The 26,408-nt window shown below is 46.4% G+C and overlaps 1 protein-coding gene across 3 annotated transcripts in view; it reads right to left on the bottom strand.

Annotated features, from left to right (window-relative positions):
- Positions 1-22,158: 22,158 nt before the first annotated feature.
- LOC135901053 (stearoyl-CoA desaturase 5-like) overlaps positions 22,159-26,408 on the bottom strand; it is a 91,098-nt gene continuing 86,848 nt past the window's right edge. For all 3 annotated transcript variants that reach the window (XM_065430699.1, XM_070540169.1, XM_070540172.1), the window contains exon 6: positions 22,159-23,387. In XM_065430699.1, coding sequence (XP_065286771.1) covers positions 22,874-23,387 — 514 coding nt within the window. In that variant the 3' untranslated portion in view covers positions 22,159-22,873. The remainder of the gene's footprint in view (positions 23,388-26,408) is intronic.

Raw genomic sequence — 26,408 nt, 5'->3', positions numbered from 1 at the left:
GAGCAGGGCCTTGAAGCAGTGAGGCTCGCCAAGTGGTGGGAAGGGGTCCTAGCATAATGCCTGAGATGCATACGCATTGTCTCAACGGCAATGTGCGTCGTGATCGGGTAATCCTGCGCTAGGGCGATGGTTTCAGCCGTTGATGCACTGCGTGGTAAGCCAAGACATATCTTAAGGGCTTGGGCTTGAATACTCTGAATCGTACGCAGGTTAGTCTTGCAGGTGTTGGATATTGCAGGCAGGCTGTATCGCAGGAATCCAACGAACAACGCCATGTACAACTGTAACATAGCATGTATAGGTGCTCCCCAACTTTTTCCTGCAAGGAACCTGAACAGGTGACAGATAGCAGTCAGCCGCTTTTTCACGTAATTGACGTGCGGAGTCCAAGACAGGTCTCTGTCAATTACGACTCCCAAGAACCTGTGACTTCTGCTGTATGGTATAAGTTGTCCGTCAATAGATACGCCGTAACCAGACATTGGCTTCCTCGTGAATGCCACCATTGCGCACTTTCCGCATGAAAGTTCAAGTCCTTGTTCACGAAGGTAGCAAGATGTCACTGTGGCAGCCTTCTGAAGCCGAGCACGAAGCTGAAGTCGTGTCACACCTGATGCCCAAATGCAGATGTCGTCCGCATAGATGGAAAGTCGTACGGTGCTTGGCAGGTTGTAAACTAATCCACTGAGGGTGAGATTGAAAAGAGTGGGGCTAAGCACTCCTCCTTGAGGGACTCCTCGGCTACCGTAATGCTCGGACGTCGGGCCATTTTCTGTGTGCATGTAGAATGATCTCCTCTGTAAGTAGTTGCACACCCACATATACATCTTACCACCAAGTCCGACGGCTTCTAACGTGCTAAGGATGGCGTCATGGGTGACATGATCGTATGCTCCTTTAACGTCGAGAAACAGAGCAGCAGATAGACGCTTACAGGCCTTTTGGTGTTGCACAAAGGTTATCAAGTCAACAACGCTGTCTGTTGACGAACGGCCCCGTCTGAATCCGGCCATAGCTTGTGGATAGATTTCATAGTACTCTAAGTACCATTCCAGACGTGTTAAAACCATTCGTTCCATCGTTTTTCCGACACAGCTGGCAAGTGCGATCGGACGGTATGAGGAAATGTCCAAAGGCGACTTGCCAGCTTTGAGAAGTGGAATGAGGCGAGTTGACTTCCATTCTTGCGGAACCGTACCCGTCTGCCAGGAGTCGTTGTACAGCAGCAAGAGTGCCTTCCGAGCTTGGTCTCCTAGGTTACACAGGGCACGGTATGTAATGCCGTCAGGTCCTGGCGCTGAAGAACGCCTGCACAAAGCCAGCGCAGCTTCTAGTTCTTCCATAGAAAAGGGGCATTCCATGCGGGGATCGCGTGAGAATGGTGGGTGGTCGAGGGTTCCCGTACCCGTTCCATCGGAATTTGCCTCGCCAGCAATCTTTCTGCAGAAAGATTCAGCGACGTCAATTTCTCTACATTGTAGATAAAGTGCCAATGATTTAAACGGGTGGCGCTGACTAGAGGTTGTGCGAAGGCCACGAACAGTCCTCCATATAAGCGACAAAGGTTTTCGCGGATCCAGGGACTCGCAAATGGATGCCCATTGTCGCGAAGCCAGCTTGTTCATGTGACGCTGTATTTTCTTCTGTGTTCGTCTAGCCAATCTCAAATCATGATTTGACTTCGTGCGTCTATATCTTCGCTCCACACGACGGCGAATGGCTCGAAGTTTTGCTAGTTCAATGTCGAAATCGGTGCGGGAAGAACTCCTAGAAAGCGGATGCGTGGTTGTTTGTATGGCATCCTTTATCGCGCCCTGTAGGTTATAAGAGGTGCCGTCACGACAACAGTCTTCCATTATTATTTTGTATTTAGGCCAATCGGTGCACTGGACGGTTCTGGAAGACTTGGAACTAGTCAAACCTTCGATCTTCAAATAGGTTGGGATGTGGTCGCTACCTCGTGTTTCTAAATCGGAAAACCAGTGCACTCTTCTCGAAAGCGACCGTGACACGAGGGTTAGGTCTAAGCAGCTGCCATACGCTGATCCACGCAGATAAGTAGGGCTACCATCATTTGATAAGCACAATTCCCGTTCAGAGGCAAAGGACACCAACGTTCTGCCTCTAGAGTTAACTTTGGAGCTTCCCCATAGGTAATGGTGGGCGTTAAAGTCACCAGTGAGCACCCATGGCTCTGGAGTAGATGTCAAAATTCCCAGTAGGCGCTCACAATCTAGACGGCTTGCTGGAGATAAATAGGCTCCAAGAATTGTAAACGTGAGCTTTTTCTTCTTCACTGTTAAGCAAACGTATTGATTTGCTTCGTCAGGAGGCACTGGGTGATGTACATAAGTCAAGTCACGGCGTATAAACACAACAACCTTGCTGCATTCTCCGTGGGTAGAGGACATAAAGCACTCATACCCGGACAGTCGGATGGGAGCTGACAGGTGGGGCTCGCAAATCACGATAATGGGAAACTGGTGCGTAAAAACAAACTGTCTAAAGTCGGACATGCGTGACTTAAGCCCTCTGGCGTTCCACTGCAAGACAGATGCATGCTTGACTTCCTCTTCAAACGACGGCATCGCTCGGGCCATGGTTTTACCCTAGAGCCGCAAGCACCGGACTCAAGGTGTCCAGCACCTGCAGTGCGCTCTGTGCCGACGGGGTTTTCATGCTGCTCAGTAGAATGCGCATGGCGTCCATAAGTGACTTCAGCATCACTATGACTTGGCGATCCTCAGTCGTCGTCCCATCCGCGGTTCGTGAAGTCATTGTTGGCGGCGCACTTTGGTGTGACCTCGAAGCAGGTTGTGCTCTTGGAAGTGTAGGCCACTGTTCAGGAGGTGAGCGTGTTGCCGCAGTCTTCGTTTTCGCAGTATCTGTTTTTGTGGAAGTCGGCGTTGATACGGTAACCGCTGTGCCGGAAGATGGTGTATATCTTTCAGTAGACGTAACTCTTCGTGCTGCTCTTCGGGGCCGATGTCGTCGTCGCCTGAGAGTAGCGGCAGCCTCTTTGTGTGTCGAATGGTCCCGTACCATACGTTTGAGTACTGCTCGCTCGTTCCTCACCCGCGGGCAATCATTGGATGAGGCCTCATGAGTACCATGGCAGTTAGGGCACTTTAACACAGTTGCGCGGCAGGCATCGGCGGAATGAGATTCGGCGCACCGTGGGCACACGAGGTTATTCCTACAGACACCTTTTACGTGTCCCATCTTGCAGCATTTGTAGCATTGCAGGGGCTTCGGTATGTATGGTCGGACTGGATGGCGGACGTGGCCAACTTTGACATGTGAGGGAAGGCTGTCTCCATCAAACCACAGCTTCAGGCAACGGGTGTTGCCAAGTCTTGTGATGTGCGTGATAAGAGTGCCTTCTGTAGTTGGCTTTATTAATATTGGGAAGTCGTCGGTTGGTATAGAAATATCGACATCATAAATGACGCCGATAGTCCCATTGCAGCCAGTAGGTATCATGGATCGCACCTGTACTTTGTCGATCTCCGTTACGTGCCGCAGGCTTTGCAGTGCACTACGGTGTAGAACATCGACTGCAACGACATTCTTCCGTGCGTTTATTCTCACATCCTTTATCTCATTTGGCGCGACTCCCTCAAGAAACGCAGAAAGGACTTGCCTGTTTAGGAGTTGCAGATTTGACACTGGGTCCACAGGCATGAAGAGCATAGTGTGCGGCCAGCGCTGTGATGGTGTCTTCACGGTAGAGACACTTGGCGACGATGACCTCCGCAGTAGTCTTCTTTTTGTGGTTCGGCTCATGACAAGCGTGAAATCGTCGTCCGACGAGTCGACGCTGTCCGAGTACAACTCGGTTGCCTCGCTGTCCGTGTCACTCGACGCATTTCCACGTTTCCTGGACGCGACCGCACGTGATGGCTTGGCTCCAGGAAGGTCTTCGAGGGCTTCTTCGTCCATTGCCACAACACGGGAGCGGCAGCTCCCAAAGTTTGGAAAGAAACAAAGCGAGACAAAGGTACAAGCGTTCTATGATAGAAACACTTCCGCTGTGCCAGAGAGGAGCTAGAAATCGCATGGGGCGCTCAAAACACGAGAAGGGAAGTGACGCCATATCTTGCGATTATATACACCATATGCCTGTGGTATCACACATTTTTTATGTATGGTTCGTTTTGCTTATGAAAAATATGCGAAAACTCGGTCAAGTCACTTCTGTACGCACTTTTACCGTGGAAAGAATAATATAAAATAAGATAATCCTAAAGAATAAAAAACAACATGAAATACATCACATCAGAACGTTTTATAGACGCCGTACTTAGGGGGCAAAATTTCGAGAGGTAAGTGATCTTAGTTATTAAGCAACCCATTTCTGAAAAAAGGTGGGTGGTTCTCGAAAAAATAAACTAATGATCTGCTCGTCTAGAGCACGTTTATTTTAGTGCCCCTAAAAGGGGGTCTGACCCTGCTTCCGTAACCTGCTAAAATCTGTGACGAACGCGTTTCTCGGTGCTAATGGCGCCTAAAACCCGAGCGAACGGTAGATTTTTGTCTGACCCTTGCCGGCTGTCGGGAAATTAACGAGTTCGTTTGCAGAACAAAAACAGAAACGATAAAAATAATGCAAAAAAAATTTAAATTATGGGGTTTTACGTGCCAAAAGCACTTTCTGATTATGAGGCACGCCGTAGTGGAGGACTCCGGAAATTTCGACCACCTGGGGTTCTTTAACGTGCACCTAAATCTAAGTACATGGGTGTTTTCGCATTTCGCCCCCATCGAAATGCGGCCGCCGTGGCCGGGATTCGATCCCGCGACCTCATGCTCAGCAGCCCAACACCATAGCCACTGAGCAACCATGGCGGTAAAAAAAAAAATGCAGGTAAGTGACTGCTGACACCCTGAAGTGTACTCAATGGCCTCGAATGTCTGAAGTGGAAATTCTTTTTATTGAAAACAGCTGATCTGAAGTGAGCGTGCGCTATCTACCCTGGGTACATAAGAACACATGTCGAGTTTGGCTTTTTGCCACGTGCAGTGGCACTGGCACTATTTCTTCGGTACGCTAAGCGGCTTGCGTCCGCTCCTCTTAAAACCTCCGGATGTCTCTCTCTTTCTCTACTTCCCTCCTTTGAGGAAAGATTTCCATTGTAGAGAGAGAAGGGAAGACGAAAAGGCAGAGAGGTTAACCAGACTGAGTCCAGTTTGCTACACTACACGTGGGGAGGGGAATGGGGAGTAAACGAGACAGAAAACTTAGTTGTAGGATGTCTATAGTCAGGCACTCAAGTATGTTGCCTTCCGGTAGTGAAGAAGCGCTCGAATTGCTTTCTGGGCTACTGAACTGTGAGGCCAGGCTCCCAAGATCTTTGCTTCTGTAAATGGCCTGTCATCTAGTATATTCAAGGCACACTGGAGAGTCTGACGTTGCTTATCAAAGCGAGAACAGTGGCACAGAAGATGACTGATGGTCTCTTCACACTTGCTCTTAGTGCACATTGGTGAGTCCGCCATTCCCATACGATAGCTGTAGGACTTGGTGAATGCTACTCCTACCCACAGCTGACACAGCAGTGTGGCGTCACGTCATGAAAGGTTTGCTGGTAATTTAAGTTTGAGTGATGAGTCGAGGCTGTATAAACGACACTTAGTTCTGTGGTGTATGCCAGTAACTTAAGGTGATGGTACGAGCGAGACGGAGAAGCTTTCTTGCAGCATCTACTCTCGATAAAGGTATAAGAAGTGTCGGTGCGCCATCCTGGGCACGTCGGTCAGCGTCATCGGCGAGGTGGTTATCAACGACGCCACAATGTCCTGGCAGCCACTCAAAGATGGTATCATGGCCTCGTTCACAAGCGCGATGGCCAGTTTCGTTGATTTTAGACACCAGCTGTTCATAATTACCCCGTCGTAAACCTCGCAAGATCTGGAGGCCTGCTTTGTAGTCCATTTCCATTGTAGTCAGACATAGTAAAATGAGGGCAAAGGATGTGATGAAAACATTGAAACAAATATGGACGTTGTTTTTCGTGACAGTGTAAGAAAACACTGAGGTATACCTTCACTGGTGTTTAATGTACTAACAGCTGTGCTCAAAATTTTTAATTTATGCAATAATGGTCTCTTAAGTGGCTCGGAAGAATTGACGCTCCTTGTGTCTCCTTCTGAATCGAATATTTTCGGTTTTGTTAAGTAATGTTATACAACAAAATTAATTAGCAGGCGATGTTTTTTCTTGACAAACGGTTGGTCAAAGCGAGGTTGGAGGGCCACGGAGAATCGGAAAAGCGTAGAGCGGCCAACACGGAGCTCTTCGTAGCTCTGCCGACTTTTGAATTAAAATTTGATGAAAGTTGGTTGAATCAAAGTAGTGGGAAGATTTAGTTCCAGGTGAAAACGTCAGCAACAGTGGAAGACAGTAAACTGTACAGAGACATATACAACAGATTTAATCAACTGAATTGAATTGATGTCCAGCACACATAGATTCAACAGGTTTCTACTTGGTCTGGGGTATAGACGAACGTCCAAGTGCAAAAAGTAGAGGTGTGCAAATATTCGAAATTTCGAATACGAATCTAATAGTCTTTGTTGTTCGATTCGTATGCGATTCGAAAAGTCACTATTCGAAGTTGTCGAACGTTCGTTTCTGTTCGAATATTATAAGGGACCATAGCAGTTCTTGCAGTCTACGGGAAGGAAAAGCGATACAAGCAGAGACTCCTGTGAATGAGTCTGGTGCAGGAAAATCACAGTTGTCACGCGTATGATGATGGCGGTTAATGCACAAAAAAAGGAGGTCACTTATGCGCAATAGTGACCAGCCACTGAGCAAGCATGCTTCGTCTTTAGCAGCATACGAATTGGCTGCCAAGATTTCGACAAAAATTGACTCGCCATCTCGGCCTTGCGAAAGTGGATGTACAGCGAAGCTGTTGAAAACCACCACTATTACTGCTGAGATGGGTATGCAATGCTTTATTGATTTAGAGTAATGATAGTAACGCAATCTGAAGTAACTGTAGCAATGGGATTAAAAGTAATATTGACAGCACGCCGCTACTGGTCGTATTGCCGTTCATTTTTCCCTTTGCCGCTCCTCGTATTCACGCTGCTCCTCGGGAGTCCTAACTATGCATTGCCTACCCATAGCGGCGCTGCAACAACAATGAGATCAGTTGCTAGGCTGGTTATTTTATATACGAAAGGCTGGTGACGTCTCTCCCCACGTCGCAAGCTGCCGTCGCTGCGGCAGCTTGCGCAAGAGTAATTTTTACCGGAAAACGTATGTGGGGATCGCTACGCGCCTCGCATTGTTATCCGGAGCACCTTATCATCAATTAGGTGGTTCGGATGCTTCTTCTGTGCTGGTTGTTTATTAAAACGAAGGCTGTTCTGCATGTTACATGCGTGATTCCAATGAAGGTATGCACCTTTTGGCTTCAATTTGCTGGCTGCTGGAAGCTTGCTTCACCTACGCCGCGGGTCGGCCTGTTAATGCACTACCTCCAGGATCAGCCCACAATTTTATGCATGGACATGGACGCGAAAGACGCCGACCAATGATAGGCTGGAAGCTTCGCTGTAAAGCAATGCCCTATTTGTCATATGTCATGTTGTTTGGATCTCTTCAAAACGATGTGCGGCTCTGCAACATAGCTGGCGCTCTAATATAGCTCCTTCAGCGAGCACTACAATTTACCATAAGCCTCTGGGGGCGAGTTGTTCGCGTTGTTTCATTAACTTCATTGTCATCGTGCACCAGATATGATCGCACTTTCCTTTGCTTCTCATTTACAAGCTTGTCAGTCGGCCTGACATTCAATGGTCAACGGCATTACTCGTGTCAAATAACGGAAACAAGCCTTCTATTGCCAACAGATTTTCATATAACATTGCATTTCTATTTTTTAATACAAATTCCGAATATTTGATATTCTATTCGCTTTTCGAAGGTCGTGTTTCTTGAATGGTTCAAAAATTCATCAATTTAGCACCCATTGCAAAAGGGTAAATAGGAGGACGTGTGCTGCATGCTGCGCAGTCGTAGGCCCCAGGCGAAAGCCATCCACCAGTTCGAAGTGGGCGACGCGATGCACACGTGTGTGCTAAACATCTTGTGGCCAAAGTTTTCTTTCTCGCAACAAAGAAAAAAAAAGAAGAAGAGCGGCAGGATTGCATGTGAATGAGTTTTTGTGATAACAAACGTCAATAAAAGAAATCGTTTAGTCTATTCGCGATCGTGCGGCAAAAACATTTTCAAATTGTTCCGCAAAGCAATACAGCACAGCAGGCGCTCAGAATTTAATGCCTCTCTTCTCTTCCTGCACGCCTTTTAACTTTCAGAGAACGGCACACCATACAACGCAGAAGCTTGCAAAATAGGTTGTATCGCATAAGCGAAGCTGCATCTGAATGGATGAAGCCAGACGCATTCTTCAATTTTCAACAATTTTTATATTATTGTTATTATTGCCACACAAATGATGCACATATGATACAGGCTTCGCTCCCTTAAGCAGTCCATTCCAATTGAGTAGCCCACAATAGGCATGTCACGAATTCGCGACAAACGGCAAGACGAGAACAAACGAAACATTGCGGATCTCAACCGTACTCCGTCTGTAGGCAACAACTAAAGAATTGAGTAGCACCTCCCGAAGGTTGTGCAATTTATATCTGAAAAATGGGGTTGTGCGATGCACAATTCGCACTCTATGTCGCATCACTTTGTAGGAACCTTTGCGTTCTATTTACAACAAAGTATTCTCTGTCGAACAGCTCTGGGCCGTCCAACAGGTCCAACAGGGGGCCGTTATAGGGGGTGGCTCGCTCGCAGAAATAAAAAGCAAGATCTGCGGCCTAACCATTGTCTCGCAATACAATAAAATAATTAAAATCAACACAGACACGAGGTTCGCTGACGTGCTGATGAATGCAGGCCAGGCAATGCGGACAATAATCATGCTGTCGTGCTTCTCATTTCGGCGAACACTTCATCGAAAAGGGCTCGTTATAGGAACAGGAGTGTCGCATCCTTTCAGTTGTTTCTCCGGGTACCGGTCGGTTGACTATACTCCTTGGCTGATCAACGCCCAGGCACATGGCGCGTGTCTTCAGGCCGGCGCAAGTGGCTTACCTGAAGAGGCGGATATTGGCCGACAAATCACGCCACCCAAGTGGCTAAATAAAGAAGTTTAAACAATTAACGACAGAATTATGCCCTTTTTTCTCAGATGTTGCAATTAAAGCCGAGCAGCAGTCAAGTCATGCCAGCTTAGCAATAAATGCCAGGACAAGCATTACTTTCGAGATATCCGTCCTGAATATCTGACGCAAAATACTTTTGCGTTCCAGTTAATAGCTTCCCGATAGACTCTCTCCAGAAGTTCGGCACTACATTAAACTGGGAGGCCAATGCATTTATTTGTGATATTTAGGAGACGCGGATTCCTCGATATATAGGAGAGCTAGGCTGAAGATTTTTTGCTAAGTATAAATGACTTTCCTCAGTTTCAATTTCTCAATTGCAACATGGGTCCTAAACTGAATAAATAAAAGAATGATTTAGTAAATATTTGAATTAGCTGCCTGTTAATCACGCAGGTAATTCCCGCCTACTTCAGAAATCCCCATGTGATAAGGCGGAACGGCGTATCCAGATTGTAGCAGACATTTAAAAAATTAATCTGTTCGAGCCTTAAAAAAACGTGCGTGACATTTCTTTTTTCCTTCGAGTTAGGCGGCTGCACTGCACGCTTGTTTGCACTCGCAACAATGCGCGCGCTTTCGAGCTTGCCGCGTGACAAGGTCAGAGGCGTTGCAGGCATGAAGGTAATGAATAACGTTCGCGACAGCGTACGCTGCGACAAGATTTCATGTCTGCGGCAGGGGGATAACACGTTCAAGCTATCTCGAAATGTGGCGAACAGACGGAAACTTTTCCTTTTCTCAATCCTTTCGCTTTTCACTCAAGGTCGGTTACGCTGAAAACGGAAAACGAGAGTATCTCTTAACGCCGTATCACAATCCCTGGCCTCGCCTGCGAAGGCCGCGGCAATATTTTTGGTTTTCGGCGGAAGTAGACTGCAAAGAGTGAGGAAATGACGGAGGAAAAAAAGAAAAAAAAAAGAAAGAGAAACGCATTACGCACAATCAGTGCAACAATTGCTTAATGTCTGAACGTCCCCTTCTCAGTTGCTTCCTGTATGTCGCTGAATTATCGTACGTTTTGAAGCTGACGTACAGAACGTATACGGTCCTGCGGCCAGACCGTAGCTCTTAAAAATTTATGGAATTTGTCACCACAGAACTACACAGTTGGTTAAGAGGGAGGACGCCGTAGGGGAGGACTCCGGAACAATTTTGACCACTTGGGTTCTTGAACGTGCATCCAAAGCCCGACACATGAGCATGTTTTGTATTCCGCTCTCATCGGAATGTGCCTGACGAGGGCGGGAATCCAACCCGCGACCTCGTGCTCGGCGGCAGGACGCCATAGCCACTGAGCCACGGTGGCGGGTATGCGGTGCTCTTAATGGTGGTCGTCAGTGCGATTGAAATCCCTTCAAGCAAGATTATTATTGAATTCACCAAATGAACGATGACAAAGATGAACGAAGAACGATGAACGATGACTAACTACTACAACTATCAACCCCGCCACTACTACGATCACTACAACTACAACACCAACTACTACTACTACTACTACTACTACTACTACTACTACTACTACTACTACTACTACTACTACTACTACTACTACTACTGCTGCTGCTGCTAACTACCACCACCACTATAAAGAATGAAGGCAACAAAGTTATTCAGTCAGTTCTGCACATGTGACGCGCCAGCCATTATGCCCACTCACACGCACCAATCCATGTAGTTTATGTTGACAATAGCTTGCTTTTGTTTTTGAAATAGCTTGCTTACACATGGATCTGACGATATGCTTTCGCATCAACAAATGAAATACTGTTTACTTTGGAAGCATCAAGTCATCCCATTGTAAAACCATAAAGTGTCTGAGCAAACTCTAACTTGTGAATTCCCCAGTTCATGCTAGCAAACTGAATATTTATCTTCCGGTTAACCGCTCTCTCTCTCTCTCTCTCATTTTATAAAATGAAATCTGGTTGCACTTCCAAATAACTAGTGCCTTACATATCCTAGGCTGCTGCAGCAGCAAACGCAACGAGAAGGGCGATGGGGCGGAGAGGGGGGAGAGAGTGGTATCCAAGCATTTGTCGACCCAACGCGGATTACGAGCAGGAAGAAGAGGCAGCGCAAGGTAATGCGGGACGCCGGCGCTGTATTTCCTCGCCCATCACACAGCACCTTTGCGGCGGCCGGACGCGTCCCGCGAACATATTCAGCTATGGCGGGGAACTTGGCGCACCATTCATGCGGAAACGTTTCGCGGCATTTGATTTGTCTAGCCGCAGCATTCCGCCGCTGCATGAATGGAGCCATCAGATAAAATAGTCACGAACCGCGCGGCGGCAGCACCACGGGCATATGGCGCGCAATTTCTTGAGTATTTTGCCAAACTATCCAAGCACCTCCTTAGGCAAAGTATGTTGTCATTGCATTGGAAAGCTTGAAATACTTCTCACGGTGCTTTCGATCACTGACCAATTATCGTTAAAATAAAGTACTTGTTTCGTTGCCATCGCTATCTTTTCTGCCCATGAACCATTCTGAACCACATATAGTATAAAGTCATATCATAAGAAGCCAACAAACACTTATGATATGACTAATAAAAATCGAGCCCCTCGGTTAACGCCCTTCCTTCTCGTTTATATAGTATGAAGGTGTTTTATGGTTGCGGAACCGAACCAGAAGTCAGCCCTTTTCATTGAAGCGCAAAGAAAAGCGTAACGAAAAACATCACCCTCTAGTTACAAGAGCAGGAACGTGGGCTTGTTGGTATGAAACCTTGATCCGAGTTTTTTAGCGGAAATAAGAGGTGTGCGTGTCCTGTGTGTCTTTTGTCCAGCCTCATATTCGCGCTAAAAAAGAAAAAAAGCTCAGATCAAAATGAAGTTACGAGCAACATTAGTTTTTACAGTGCGATGCTCATGCAGCTAAGTGCAAAACTACGCAGCCATATTAACTAAATAGGGGGCTACCAAGTTAACTCACCGAGAAGCTAAGCAAACACATTTGATTTTTTTCCCAGAAAACGGTAGCCTGAAGCGTGCGTTACGTACGAAGCGTTACCTTATTTAAAGCCTCGACAATAAGCTTCCTCATGCATTAACTTCCTATTTAATATATCTATTATAGCCTGTAATATATCGAATTATAGCCTGTCATGAAGATTGGGCATACAGTGTCTCAAACAAGTTTGTTCGCGGACTCAAGACAACACAGAGTGCGCATTCCCGCACGTGGCTGCAAGAATAAATTTCAACTTTTCGGGAATCACCTACATGTTGAAGAAAAAAAAAACGAAAAACTAAACGAGCGAGAAGATGATGGAATATCGTGAAAGAACTGCAATGTCTTAAAGCCGTTGACAAGTAGATAAAAAGCCTGATATCATTCAAGTTTCAGAGAGGTACGCCGTCTAACTGAAGGATGATTGCCAGAACCTTTCACATAAATTTGGAGGCCCATTCATAGAAACGGAGTTGTAGGACATGGCATTAGGAGTACTGATAGCGCACGGCTCCCTCGCATGACGCATTTATACTGCTCATACGTATGCAAGGCTACGAGGCCCTCGCTTTGTTTTCATTGCACAGATAAGGAAGTGTGCGTTAGATGTTTTGATTCTAATATCAGAATAACAGATCACAAATTCAATCTACTATAAGCTCGTTCATGTAATGAAACCCAGACAGTAGGTGGCTATAGAAAGAAGGCTTGGAATCTGTTCCACATCGCTGTCCAAGGTGACGCAGTTAAAAAGCGAGCAACGTGACCTTCTGGAACATTCTAGGAGGCCTACCATTTTCTTACTACTGTTCTCCCGAAATCCTTGTCCTATTTTGTGACGCTGTGGAGTACACTATTTAGCTGCCAGACGCGTCATGTCATAAAGTTCAAGGAGCTGGCAGGAGCATGTCGAGGAGCTGGCAGCAGTTGTAATGCGATAAAAGAAAACTGAAGGACGCGTAGCATGTTCCCGATAACAATAAGTGCAGTTATGGTTATGTGAGCACCGACCGACCTGGAATGAATAAAAGAAAATAATGTCAGGCATGAAATACCCGCAATTTTAAGCGTATATTCGACGGAGCGGCAAGCGCACGTTCGTTTACGCCCGGTAATGCTCTCTCTTGGATACGGGTGTCCAGTCCTGCGCATTTTTCCTGGCAATGAATCAAGCTGACTGAAGAAAGTATCCAGCAGACGCGCAACAGCATGGTTCCTCTCCCGCTCTATACCCTGGGGCATTGTTTTTTCGCGCCTAGCGATCCCAGCAGGAGTGCGGCTACACAGAATCCCCCCGTATTCGGCAAGGCATGATTTTCATATCTGTCGAGCGTTAAATTTGGCCGGCGTCTTTACTCTGAAAGTAGCCCGAATGCACGCGCGGAGGCGCCCTGGAGCTGTAGCTGTGGGATCACCGTGCAAAATAGGTGATTGCTATCTTTATTTCTCCATGGCGTGAGTACCGGTGGCGCCTCCTGACGATACCGGTAAGCCTGTCGCAAACCTGTGGGCGTAGGCCGGCTGCTTCTTTTTGTGACCGTACGCGTGGTTTGTTAGTTCTCAGCGGCCCAATGAAGCGGTTCGAGACGTGGGAAGCCTGGTAAGATCTACTCACTTTTTCCTGGTTTCCGCGTCGTCAAGTCTGGAACGCCATCTGTTACACCTTTCTTACGCGCTGCAGCTGTAATGAAGTGTCCTTGTTACACTAGCTACGCGCGAAGGGGTACGTTGGCTTCGACGGAAAATGTTTACCTCAGCTTAGTAGAAGCACTCCCATGCTGCTCCAGGTGCAAGGCGAAAAGCGGGAGGACGCGAAATCGGATATACTCCTAACTGACAATAATGTGGACCTGCACGTAAAACTACCACCCGGGTCGTATGCGCATGCGCTCTGCTGATTTTTCTGCCTGCACTACGCAATGAAACAAGGCAGTAGCAACGTCCGCACGCAACGCACTGTCCGAAAGACAGTCAGCGATTAGACGAAGTCACTTCTATTGGCTGCTTTCGAAAGGAAGACGTGGCAACTAGTCTCTTATGTACTGTCCTGCCCCATGGAGTTCGCATCACTCTCTTTGGTGTAGGTCGCCTTCAGTGAATCAGTTTCATAAAATCGACTAGTCTGATAAGTTTGGCAAGATGCACGTCCTCACTAGGTAAGAGGCCAAGGAGGCCATCTCAGCATCGCACTCAATGTGGCCTATACGTGCGGTGCGATAATTTTTCATTTTTATGGAAACAAAAAAAAATTGATTATTGCAAATAACATAATTCTAGTCCTAGAGCATGAGAAGAATTAGAAAAGAAGAATGATAGGTGTAACCTTAAGGGATAAGAAAAGAGCAGATTGGGTGAGGGAACAAACGCGAGTTAATGATATCTTAGTTGAAATCAAGAGAAAGAAATGGGCATGGGCAGGACACGTAATGAGGAGGGAAGATAACCTATGGTCATTAAGAGTTACGGAATGGATTCCAAGGGAAGGGAAGCGTAGCAGAGGGCGGCAGAAAGTTAGGTGGGTGGATGAGATTAAGAAGTTTGCAGGGACAACATCGCCACAATTAGTACATGACCGGGGTAGTTGGAGAAGTATGGGAGAGGCCTTTGCCCTGCAGTGGGCGTAACCAGGCTGATGATGATTATGATGAGTCCTAGAGCTGGATTTTTCAGAGAAGCAAACATTATTGCTACGTGAAATCGAAACAAATATTCAAACAATTTTATTCAACAAAATGCGCTAATTAACTTCTTAATAAATGACTTTACGGTACGTAAAGCAATTTACGAATTGTAGCCGATATATTTTTCAGGTGTATTCACTTGGAAGGAATTTCCAGAATGACACCTGTTTGGAGAAATGCGCCATAAAATTCACCGTAAGAATGCAATGTTGGTCCACTTACTTTTTTCACAAAAGGCTCTTTTATACATTTAAGCACAAAAGTAACTGAAAACCCATATATTTCATTCCACATTTTGCAAAAGGTTATCTCGAAACTGGTGTCCCCTTGGAAATTCAATTCAAGCGGATGCGTCATGCTAACTCTCCGGATACAATTCGTAAATTGCAGTATGTGCCGTGTAAAGTACTTAAGAAGACAATTAGTGAATTTTGTTAATTAGTGGAATATGGGTTTCGATTTCTCACGCTAGTATTGTCCGCCTCTTCGAACAATCCAACTCAAGGACAATAATTATGCTATCTGCCACAGGGGATTTTTTAAAATTCCGTAAAATTTAAAGATGATTGCCCTGTATATGCCGGATACATCCTGTTCAAACTCCTGCTGACAAACTCGTTGTTCTCTACACTTGTACGACGTACAGCATATTTTGTACATCTGCAGCCGCTGCTTATCTCAGAAGTGCTCCACTCTCTGAAGGTTGTGCTGCATTTGCATCAGGGCTCGTTTGTCTGGCTGCGGTACGATCTTGGCCCACGGATGTGCACCATCTGCGCATTGCGTGCAACGAGAGCATGTGTATTCTTTTTTGAGAACTACTGAATTCAACGAAATCAGCAACAAATATCATCATTGCGTCCGTGCGTTTATACGCCCTAGTGGTAGTTGCGTCATATCAGACTTCATCATGCAGCTTTGGTGCCATGCTATGGTCTAAACTGGGCCAGCATTTGCAGTTGCTCCTTAAAGCCATCATTTCTTTCTAAAATCATACTAAAGAAGCATACCGCGCTTTAAAGGATAACAATAATAGTAAAACATAGCGGGTCTGTTCAATAAAAGCTCCTCCGCGTACCATGTTTCGAGTATAGTAGCGTAGACTCAAGGCCCCGTTCCATTCATTAGGGGGTACGACTTCGTCTGATCACATTGAGATATTACAAAACGGGCTCTGCCTGCCGCGATTCAACGTCTACTTGCACGTGCATATATTGATCACCTTCGACGTTAAAAGAACCACGGTAGCTTGGTCATTAGCATTTTCATAGCGCCGCAATCGAATAAGGTCTGTGGATTTTTCTTCTCCTTCTTTCGAGAAAATCCCTGAAAAAAAAAAAGCAGCAGCAGGAAGCAGAGCTTCCCGTTTCTGTTTTCTTCTCATCGGCCCCAAACAAAATAGAGAAGGAGGATGTGGATACGGATGCCAACAGGAGCTCGCATCTCAATCTTATCGGTAGCAAAATACAAAACATCCCCCCCCCCCTCCCCGAGCAGGCCACCAGGCATCAAGCCACACTGACCTCTAAACTTTCACGCTCGGCGTCTGCTACCGCGACTGGGGTGCACTGCAGATCAGGCGGCAGATAAATACCGCTGCACAAGGGTGCGTGGATCGCGCTTGTGACTGTGCAGGGACGGCGAGATAAAAAGGAGTTGACGCGACAGGAAAAACAAGACTGTTGCACCACCGTGACGCTGGCAGCTCTGAAATCGCCGACGCCGCGCGCTTTGCCCGACGCATTTCCCGTTTCAGAGGAAATCCACCGTATGTGCACGTGCTTTCCGTGCGAGATGCACGCAAATATAACAGTTCTAGACGCCGAACTTCTGCATGCCTGCGCAAGGTTGGTCTGATTGCTCCCTCGCGAGGTCCGAGACAAGAGACGTCTTTCTTTACGTGACGCACAAGATGCAATCTAGAACGCTGAGCGCAGTAGGATAATCGCCGGTCTCGTGCAAGATTTCGCCGATGCGGTGCTTTCTGAAGAGTACTGCATGAGACGCGAGCTGTCATGCGCAGTATTTCAGCAGTATACCGGCGCGGCATGTGGGGAGCATTCTGCGCGATGCAGGGCGAAGCCGACGTTAAATTAGGATACTCAGTCCTAATTATAGGTATACGCTAAGGCACTCAAACACATTGTGTAGGAGGCGTTAGTACGAAATGAGTGCGATGAGAATGTAAATAGCAACACTACCAAAAAAAAAAGATTCTGGGGCGATTGCAGTGCAATTTATTAGCCGGTCAGTTTTGACCAGGAGTGTCTTGATTCTCAATGTTTCAAGATGAAGACGCTTCTTGTATTGCACTCGCAATAGCTCAGGCGGGAGAAACAGGGTAGCGTTGTTTTTATTTGGGTGCACATTTGTAAAACAATGGAGCGTAGAATAGCGCTTGTCGGCTTAAACACGTTAAACGCAAGCACATTTGCGGGACGTTATGGTGCACGTCCCTTCAGGACTTTTAGTTTAACATGTGGGAACGCAAACGTAAGAACGACGTTAGAAGACAGCGCAGTCTGGTGCCTCGTGTCAAACGTATCCAAGCCCAAGACAATGCATTCCCAACCATCCTGTCGTTTCTATGCGTACGCGTCTCGTGAGGGCTGCGGAGCTGCGGACTCCAGAATCGCAGAAGTATCTCAGAAATTGGACGCGCTATGTGCTCATAACCAAAGTTTCAGGCGAGTTTAGAAGAAGCGAAGGCTAATTTTTATAGTTACTGGCGATCAACGTGAGCGAGACCGTAGCCATCATGAGAATTCATGCCGAAGCGGGTGCCATGGGCGCCGTCATGTTCGACAAGGCTATTTCTTCGTGTGCATAAATATTACGAACGTTAAACTCGCCAAATAACGGGCATTATCATAGCGCACGTAAACCAGAGAAATTCAATAACGTACTGAACATGCTCAGTGAGGACAACGCTACTTCTTTACGAACGCAATGTGCTTGCGTTTGTTTGTAAACGCTATTCTAACACTCTCTAACAGTACGCCTTACGGTGAGATACTCGTATCACCCACAGGACCAAACAACTGAGTGCGAGTCAGGAAAAAATTTAGCCACTGCTATTATATTGATGCGAAAGCACCAAATTGGACGAAAAAGCCGGCGTCTGTAGCAGCAAAACGGCACCTGAATTCCAGTTGGCTGCCATGCCACGTTACGTGCGCGCCTCGACAGAGAAGAGCAGGTGAAAGGGAACACCTGCTGCCTCGCTGACGCACCAGGTGTTGCGTGAGGGCAGAGAGCATCGCAGCGACGCCACGTCACCCTCTCTCTCGGAGACCTGTGTTATCCGCGCGTTTCTCGTCCTCGCAAGCTTCCGTCTACGTTATTACTTCGCCTCTGTAATTGATATAAAAATTAACGTATATATTAAAGAAATAGACCACATTCGAAACGAACAACGCTGGCGGCAGCGACTTTCGACCCAACGACCCCTCGCTCAGAAGCCGAGCGTCTTACCCATTGGGCTAAACCAGCGCTTTCTAGATAGCAGGACTGCGCACTCTGCTTCATGACGTCATGCTACTTGGACCGACATTTCCGTTGCCAAGCCCTGCTGGACGAAAGCGGGGACGTCAAAATCACCGCGGCTTACTCGGGAGCATGCCCATTAGAATCTATGGCAGTCGGCAATCGGGCAAGGTAGCATGACGTGACGGATCGAAGTGTATCGGCCTTGCGCTATGTAGGAGGCGTTATGCAAGGGTATCAATGCACTCGCTTGCTCACGAGGAGTTCATAACTCGAAGGACCGCTCAGCGGCGTTAAATTGGACATGAATGATTTCGCATTCACAACTCATAAAAAGTGCTTAGCGGTCTTGGGATTTTTTTCTATTCTAAACTTATGTCAAAGTTGTTCTGTCTGCGTAAGTCAATGGCTCGACCGGCTCCCTGAATGCTCATTCAGGGAGCATTCAGGGAGCCATGTCGATGCAGATAACAGAGAAATAGCATCGTCTGAGTAAGATCGATATGTTATACCTGTTCAACGGGGTTACCGGCACTGTGGCGATTATTTTTTCCTATCCCATTCTCCGACCAGGACGCAAGAACTGCATATACATATACTATAAGCTTAAACGACTTCAATGACGTTCACATAATGCTACCTCGTGCCATCTCGCAGGACACCGAGATGGCCATCAGAAACATCTTCGTAACTTGCATTATTTGACTTCACTCTGCAGGGGTTTGTATATTAATATTTAATTTACAATATAACTTGTAGATATGTGTGCGCAAACTTGTAGCCGACTTTCGCAGATCTATGACACTCAGCAGACTCGCTGTCTACGAGTGGCGAGCCGACATTTTTGCTAAACCTGTTTTGTTGTCTGGTGACAAAATACAATGTAACAATAATATATACCGGATAATTATGCCTTCCTGAGAAAGCTTATGCATCTTATACGAAGGTTTGTCGACTATGGAGGTAACACTTCTTGAATATGCAGCATTCACTAGCATTGAGAATTTTGCAGCGGTACTTTTGTTTCGTTGACATTGCTATGGCTGTTCGTTGGCAATATGTGGCAAAAGCTTACATCCATCAGTCATTTATTTTGTTTCCTTTACCGGATTTTCTATCATAACACATCGTCACATGCTTTATTTTAGGAAATATTGACACTATATAACACAAGAGGCAATACTCCTACAAAGTTACGGCTGCAAATAAAGTTCTACAGACTTTCTTTTAACCGGAGAATGACCACGCCGACGAAGCCGCCCGATCTGCACATGAAAGTGGTCAACGTGTCTTGATTCCGCTTTTGCAAACAGACGTTGCAGCTGGGCTGCTATTGATGTCCTGTGAATGTACTTTGCCCCTGTGGGACCCGAACGCTTTCACCATATGTCGTTTGCGTTCGTTGTCTCCGGACATACAGATGCACCTACCGCCTGGGTTACCACGACGTGAACAGACCATGCTGTACCGTCTGTGGCTAGGCGTTGCATTTACGAACTCATATGCCTTCCTTATAGGAATGGCCAACAGCCCCACGTGCGCCACATGCAACATCAATGAGACGCTCGCACATATTATCTGTGTATGCCCGCGATATAGTGCCCAGAGGCAAGTTTTGTGCAGAGTGCTGGACCAGTTGGACAGTCGTCCACTATCAGAACTCAAAGCTTTAGGTCAGTACTCCCACAGAACATCCGCGCTGAAGGCCTTACTCGCGTTATTATGGTTCCTGCGGTCGGCGGGGCTTCACGATAGACTTTAAGAACGCCGCCCCCTACCGCTCTGTAGTGTACGCGGTTTGTTCGTGTTCGTCTCTATTTCTCTCTATCTCGCCCTTCCGCCCTCCTTCTCTTTTATTCCCCTTCACCCTTCCCCCAGTGCAGGTTAGCCAACCTGAACTGCCTCTGGTTAACCTCCCTGCCTTTCTATGCATCCTTTTCTCTCTCTCTCTTCCCTTCTTTAACTTGCGACGTACTGGCTTCTAGACATAAGAAAACTGCTATTCGATAACAAGTGCTTTATCAGCAGAAAAGCCGAACGCGACACTGGTCCTGTGGTGACGGCTAATATATCGCTAATTTTAGGGGCAATGCGCGACTGTTCAGAGTTGACTCCACACAATACAACGGGGCTTGATTTGTACATCCAGCGGTGAAAAGCTCCATTTTTCACTGCTACAAGCAACCATGCATCGTCGTTCGCGCTTTGTCATGTCGTTCCTCAGTGCTCGTTCTTTCTTAATTAAAATGGCGGACAGTGACGAATACGATGCCTGTTACAGCGAATTAACCGTAAGCAGTACTTTACGGTGCCTGTGATTTGTTTGAGGATGAAAAACCTGCTTTTTGCCAAGTCCTAAGGCTAAATGAAAGAAGGTGCCTCTCTGAGATCAAGCCCTTGGAACCTTGGACTGGCTTGCGGGTGACATATGCATGACATATTCGACTGGTAGCTTCAGAGCGCTCCAGAAGCGCTTCCGTGGTCGTGTAACACAGCAACTAAACTTTACTGCAACCATACTGGGGCTTAAATAGCGACGATGAAGCCAGATTAACGCTATGAGATCCTGTTACTCTTGTAATGCCGCTTTAATTGTACCTTTCGCGACCTTAGTGTAGCTCTGACAGAGCGCTTTGAAATGACAGGTTGAATATGCAGACAAAAAGTCAGAAAAGTGCTGCTACGATGGTTTAAATTATGGACATTCGACTGCACCTGTTATGACTGCTTAGATTGCATCAGTGCGTTCCCTTTGTCATTTTTTTTTCCGTCACGCGGTATAGTGTATTGAAACCAACCAGGTTGAACATCGTTCATGTCGATGCCTTTTCTCTGTTCCCATATCTTTAGGCAGTGCTGGCTGCTAAGGGAAACTATTTTTCCTTTTGATTGCACCGCAGATATAACGGAACGATATCGCAAGACCCACGATTCTGGTTCAACAGCCTTCGGATAACTTGAAGACTTTCCCCAAGAGCGAATTCAGCGCTTCTACCATAAGTTCCGGGTGCTGTACCATTTACATGGACGTCTCAGTGGATTGTAATCATTGCTGATTCACTAATTCCATTCGTTTCTATTTCTGTATTACTTGCGTCGGACGTGATCTGTAAACGAGTAAGTTATAAATAAAGAAGCAGTTTGCCATCTACTCCTCCGATGCCTCATATACGAGATCCAAAGACGGCAGCTAGAACAAGAGCTACACTCCACTGATCCTCACCGGCCTTTTTCACTCCAAAATTGCTGGGCCCATGGCCATCGAAAATAGCACAGCGAAAAGCATTGAACGCACTTGAACATTTTTTTAAGAAACAGGCATCCTTAACAAATACTAGGTATTGCACTGAATAATCACACGATGTTACTAGAACGTTCTTCTATTATTTGTAATTATTAGTGCTTGTACATTACGTGTTATGCGTTCTTTTTTTTCTGCGTGAATTATTTTAACACAGTAATTCCTCATCTTTTTATATGCTCATCGAAGTCTACATCACGGCCGTTTGTGTGGGTTTGTGACTTTGTTTACGAGCTCATTGTGGTGCAACTTTCATTTTACTTTTATACTGTTATGTTCATGGGCTTATAGGACTGTGTTGTGCATTTCTTACCGTATGAAGTGATTTCTTTTCATTTTCCTACATATTTTTTGTATTGTTGTTTCAGTTATGAGAAAAGGAGTAGCGGTCACTATTATAAGGTGACTACGTCTCTTTCTTTTATTTTCATTTCAATAAAATAACGAAGCAGTTTCCAGAGAACAATATTTTTGTTTCTTTTATTTCTTATAAAGAAACATGACTATATACAAAGGTTTAATGAGTGAGCGAAAACCACGACGACAACTCAGCAGCGATGAAGTGGAAGCGCGCGGAAATAAGCACACTATTGAGTCCATTACAGTACACGAGCAAGATTTGTTGCTTCCATACGTGAAAGCTACCTCAATCGAACCAAAAAAAGCGGAGCACGTGATGACTACTCTCTTCTTCGAGAACTTGTTGCAAGTTGAATCCTTACGAATACACTAACTTGTCGAGTTCTTGTACGAGCGCTTGTCGCATCCTTTCCTTGTATGCGTAAGCTATGCGCGCAAAGATACGCCTCTGCTAACGCCAAGTTTTTTCTCACTATAATGCAGATGAGTTATTCTGTTTGTGAGTCAGATCACATATTTTTTTTTTCTTTTGCTCAAGCCAACGCATGTTGTCACACGACGTCTTTTCTGCGCACAAAGACCGCCAACATGCGATGTACGTCGTTGCCAGAAAGAGCTTAGAGATGGTAGGATATACCATCTCAGAAAGTGAGATATGGTATATTCTATAAGACAGCCCCGTAGAGCAGCCATCAAGGCAAGTCGTAATAACCGCCGTTTGAACACGCCACACTCGTCTGAAGAATGCAGTAGTCCATGCATGATCGTTACATCAGCTGCCCACTGGTGCACGTGTGTTTCACCTGCAGCAGTCCCCGTGCCGATCGTTGGCGTCGCTTCTGGCTGTACCTCTTGCGAATTTCCCTTTCTTCAAGCATATCTAGCGGCCTCAGCCCTGGCTTGCTCCAGTTACCGCCGCTGTAGCCGCTGCGGCAGCGTTTTCTCTTTCTGCCGCGGCCATCTTGCGGAACCTCCTGGGCAGCCGCGTTCCGTCTCCAGTTCTCAACTTTCGGGCTAAGACGGCCTCCCTGGAGGCGACCTTGAGGTCATATGCCTGCCCAAGCTTGGCCATGATGTCAATGAACATGGTGCTCATGTTGAGCTTCCATCCCAACTCACTGGTCGAGTAGTCCCAGGGGAACGTGTGGTGGAAGTTGTGGAAGCCTTCGCCGACGGCGACGAAGGACACCCAGGGAGCCTCGGTGGGAGAGATGCTCTTGTCGTACGGCTTGTTGCCCCAGAGATGGGCGAAGCTGTTCACCGACCAAGTGAAGTTGAGCGACAGGATGAGGCGCAGCATGGTGGCTGTGCAGAAGGCGTTCCAGTACGACTCGCCCCAGAGCCAAGCAGGGAGAACGGTGGGCAGTATGAAGGAGAACAGAAGCACCAGCCGCATGTAGTACCTGCGCAGTGAGAACGGACGTGATAAAGCCACCCCCGGAAACAGGAGCTCGGACGCCATTTTCATTATCACAGGGCAAGAAAATAGAAATACTGTGTAGGATCTGAATTTTGGGTACGCGCTATAGCCGCACATCGCGCATGCGGAAGTCTTGTATCTTGCTGTATAATTTCGATTCCATACGCTGGGAAGCTCGACCTGTAGGAACGCGTGGAAACTGCAGACTTTTGCGCAGAAAAGAAGCTATCTGTACCCCGCAGAGTGAAATTGCCGGCAGTACAAATGCTAGTTTTGACCTTCTGGGTTATTTATTTTGAAACAACGTATCTCTCAAAATGCATTATGGCAGTTCCTGGATGCCCAATTTTTGCAACAAATCACACATCATCTACTGAAAGTATAGATATAAGCACATCAGCACTACCAACTACCCACTTGAATCGTGGTCGAGTGGTTTGGACTGCCGCCGCTATGGATCCAATTCCACCTGTCTCGTGCTTCGATGTTGTTTTATTTCTAGTTGGCAGGATACAGGATGTCATGCTGGCTCACGAATACAGCTTCAGCTGTTCCTTTTTTGTTCACTCACTGATAAACTCACCAATTTGTCGGATATGGTTATTCTCGTCAATGCCTGCGTCGTCGTGAAAATTCCTATTTTTGGAGTCTGAGGAGTGATAGCGAAGGTCGAGCTTTGTCGCGCTGGTTCAACCCGAAAGTCTAGAATTTCAACGTATGCAAAGAGACACAGTAAGACGTATATTAAATTTAAGAACACAGAAGTAATCAAGAAAAGTTTGCATCCACAGAAGCAGACGCCGGCTACTCAATTCATAATTACACACTAATTGAATTACACGGCAGTCAGAATTGATCGGACATCTCGTTTTACAATATACCCTAGCATACGAATTGCCTCATGAATGTGGATTTGGGTGATGAGTAAGGAAGAAATGTATGTACCAGAATCTCTATTTCAATACCATCTAGTAAATGCCGGCGCTATTGAGCTTGCGGTTAATGATGTACCTAAATTGAAGAAAAATATATAGAGTTCTACGTGCTAAAACCACGATCTGTTTATGAGGCACGCTGTAGTGTGGACTCCGGATTAATTTTGACCGCCTGTGGTTCTTCAACACGCACCCAATGCATGGTGAACGGGCGTTTAATTTTGCATTTCGCCCCCTCGAAGTGCGGCCGCAGCGACCGGAATTCGATCCTGCGACTTCGTGCTTAGCAGGGCAACGCCAAACCTACTAAGCATCCGCGGTGGGTGATCATGTACCTATAAACGTTTGGTCTTCCATAAGTTCGCGTTGTTAATCCCTTTAGCTTCATCGTGTTAGCAAAATCCTGCAAGGCGCTTTCATGTGTCTTCCCTTGACGTCGCCTTGGTTACTGTATCCAATGGTGCTTATTATTTTATGATATTTACGTGAAGAAGTATTATTGCAACAGATACCTCCTCGCTGTACATGACATTGTGCTCTCACACAAATGAGTGGTATTCACTTCTTGAGCACTAACCCACATGTCAGTTCCTCAAAAAAAAAAGTACCCTTCACTATTGATACCCGTCTGTTTTGATATCCGGAATTTGTCTTTCCCTTCGTTCTGTTCTACCCTTCAAACGGTTGGGTGAGACGTCCCGTTCAGAATACAATAACTAGCTTGCTTCTCTTTCTTATTGTGTGGCGCTTATACGATTCTATGAAGTAATAATAGCGCGACTAAGTTTCTCTACTTACTGCTTCAAAAAGTACGTTTGGTCTGAAACATACCGCTTTATGGTGTAGACATAATCATGTCCCCGCAGCCAGTTTTTTTAGACAGTTGATCCTTATTATTATTATTTTTTTACGTGAAACTACTCGTCTTTCGATGAAGCGCTCATGTTTACACCGAGAGCGCAACCCGACGCGGCAGACGTGAGCAAATTCTCTGAAGCATCGCTTTCAAGTGACAGCTGACATCGCAAAGTCGAAAAAAAAAAGAATATGGAAGGAAACTAGAGGGAAGCAGAAGAATCACAAGCGAACACTACACGGTGGCTTCCTTATGTGCAGAAAACAACGGTGCTCCGCAGCACGACCGTCTTCCTCGGTGGCACACTTTTTCGCCATGGCGGCCCGAGCAACCTTGGCCCAGAGGAAGACGCCATATCACCTGCTTGCTTACGCGATTTATACGCTCGGCTCTTTTCCTCTTCTTTTCATCGCCGGCATGTATCACCTCATCCGGGGAAGCCATATTGTAATAGTTGTAAATTACTCGCCGCCGCTGCGTCTTTGGAGTTTGCACCTTTCTGAAACTTTCCAGGCATACACGAGCATTTCACATAGGTCTCTTTGAAGCGGGCGAGAAATGACGTGGTCCGAGGGCGGCACATCGGCTTTCATGCCTTGGCGGAAATTCAATTCAAATGACAGCTACAGAGAGTTGCAGAATTGCGCTCGGGGTGCGGCTGTTCGTCCCGGCTGAGTCCACAGAGGGCCCGGCAGAGTTACCGTAACTTTATAGCTTGACCAACTTGTACTGTCAGCCGAAATTCAAACACGAATGAATCCAAAGGAAATATAATGCGTTCCTGCTTTTCCAGGTTCACCTCCATTTGTAATTGATGCCTAATTCAGACTTTTTAAGACGTAAGTTTATTTGGTACTACACCAGGCTGAGAAAACTGGCACGAAAGAATGGCACGCCTCACGTCCACGTTACGACGCGTGTCAGGCATTCTATTGCTTCCTCCTGTTCACAGTGCAAGTTATGCCCATGGTAGACTAAATAATCACTCCTCAAGTGTAAATCCAAAAACCCGCTAACTACTCTGCTCAAGTGGGGTTAATTTAGACGTAAAATTTCGCTCCTAAGAAAATGCATTTACACTTTATGTTGCATTTCTTCTTACAAATGCTTGCGTTACTTCTTTAACATATGCTCCTCAAGGATCACTCCATAGATAGCAAGGGCAAGTGTGCTTTCTGGTGCTTGTTCCGAAACTTCCGCAACGCTGGCGTTG

This window comes from Dermacentor albipictus, chromosome 1, assembly GCF_038994185.2.
Source record: "Dermacentor albipictus isolate Rhodes 1998 colony chromosome 1, USDA_Dalb.pri_finalv2, whole genome shotgun sequence".
Lineage (NCBI taxonomy): Eukaryota > Metazoa > Arthropoda > Arachnida > Ixodida > Ixodidae > Dermacentor > Dermacentor albipictus.
Note: the sequence above shows the minus strand (reverse complement) of the source record. Positions and strands in the feature narration are given on the sequence as shown.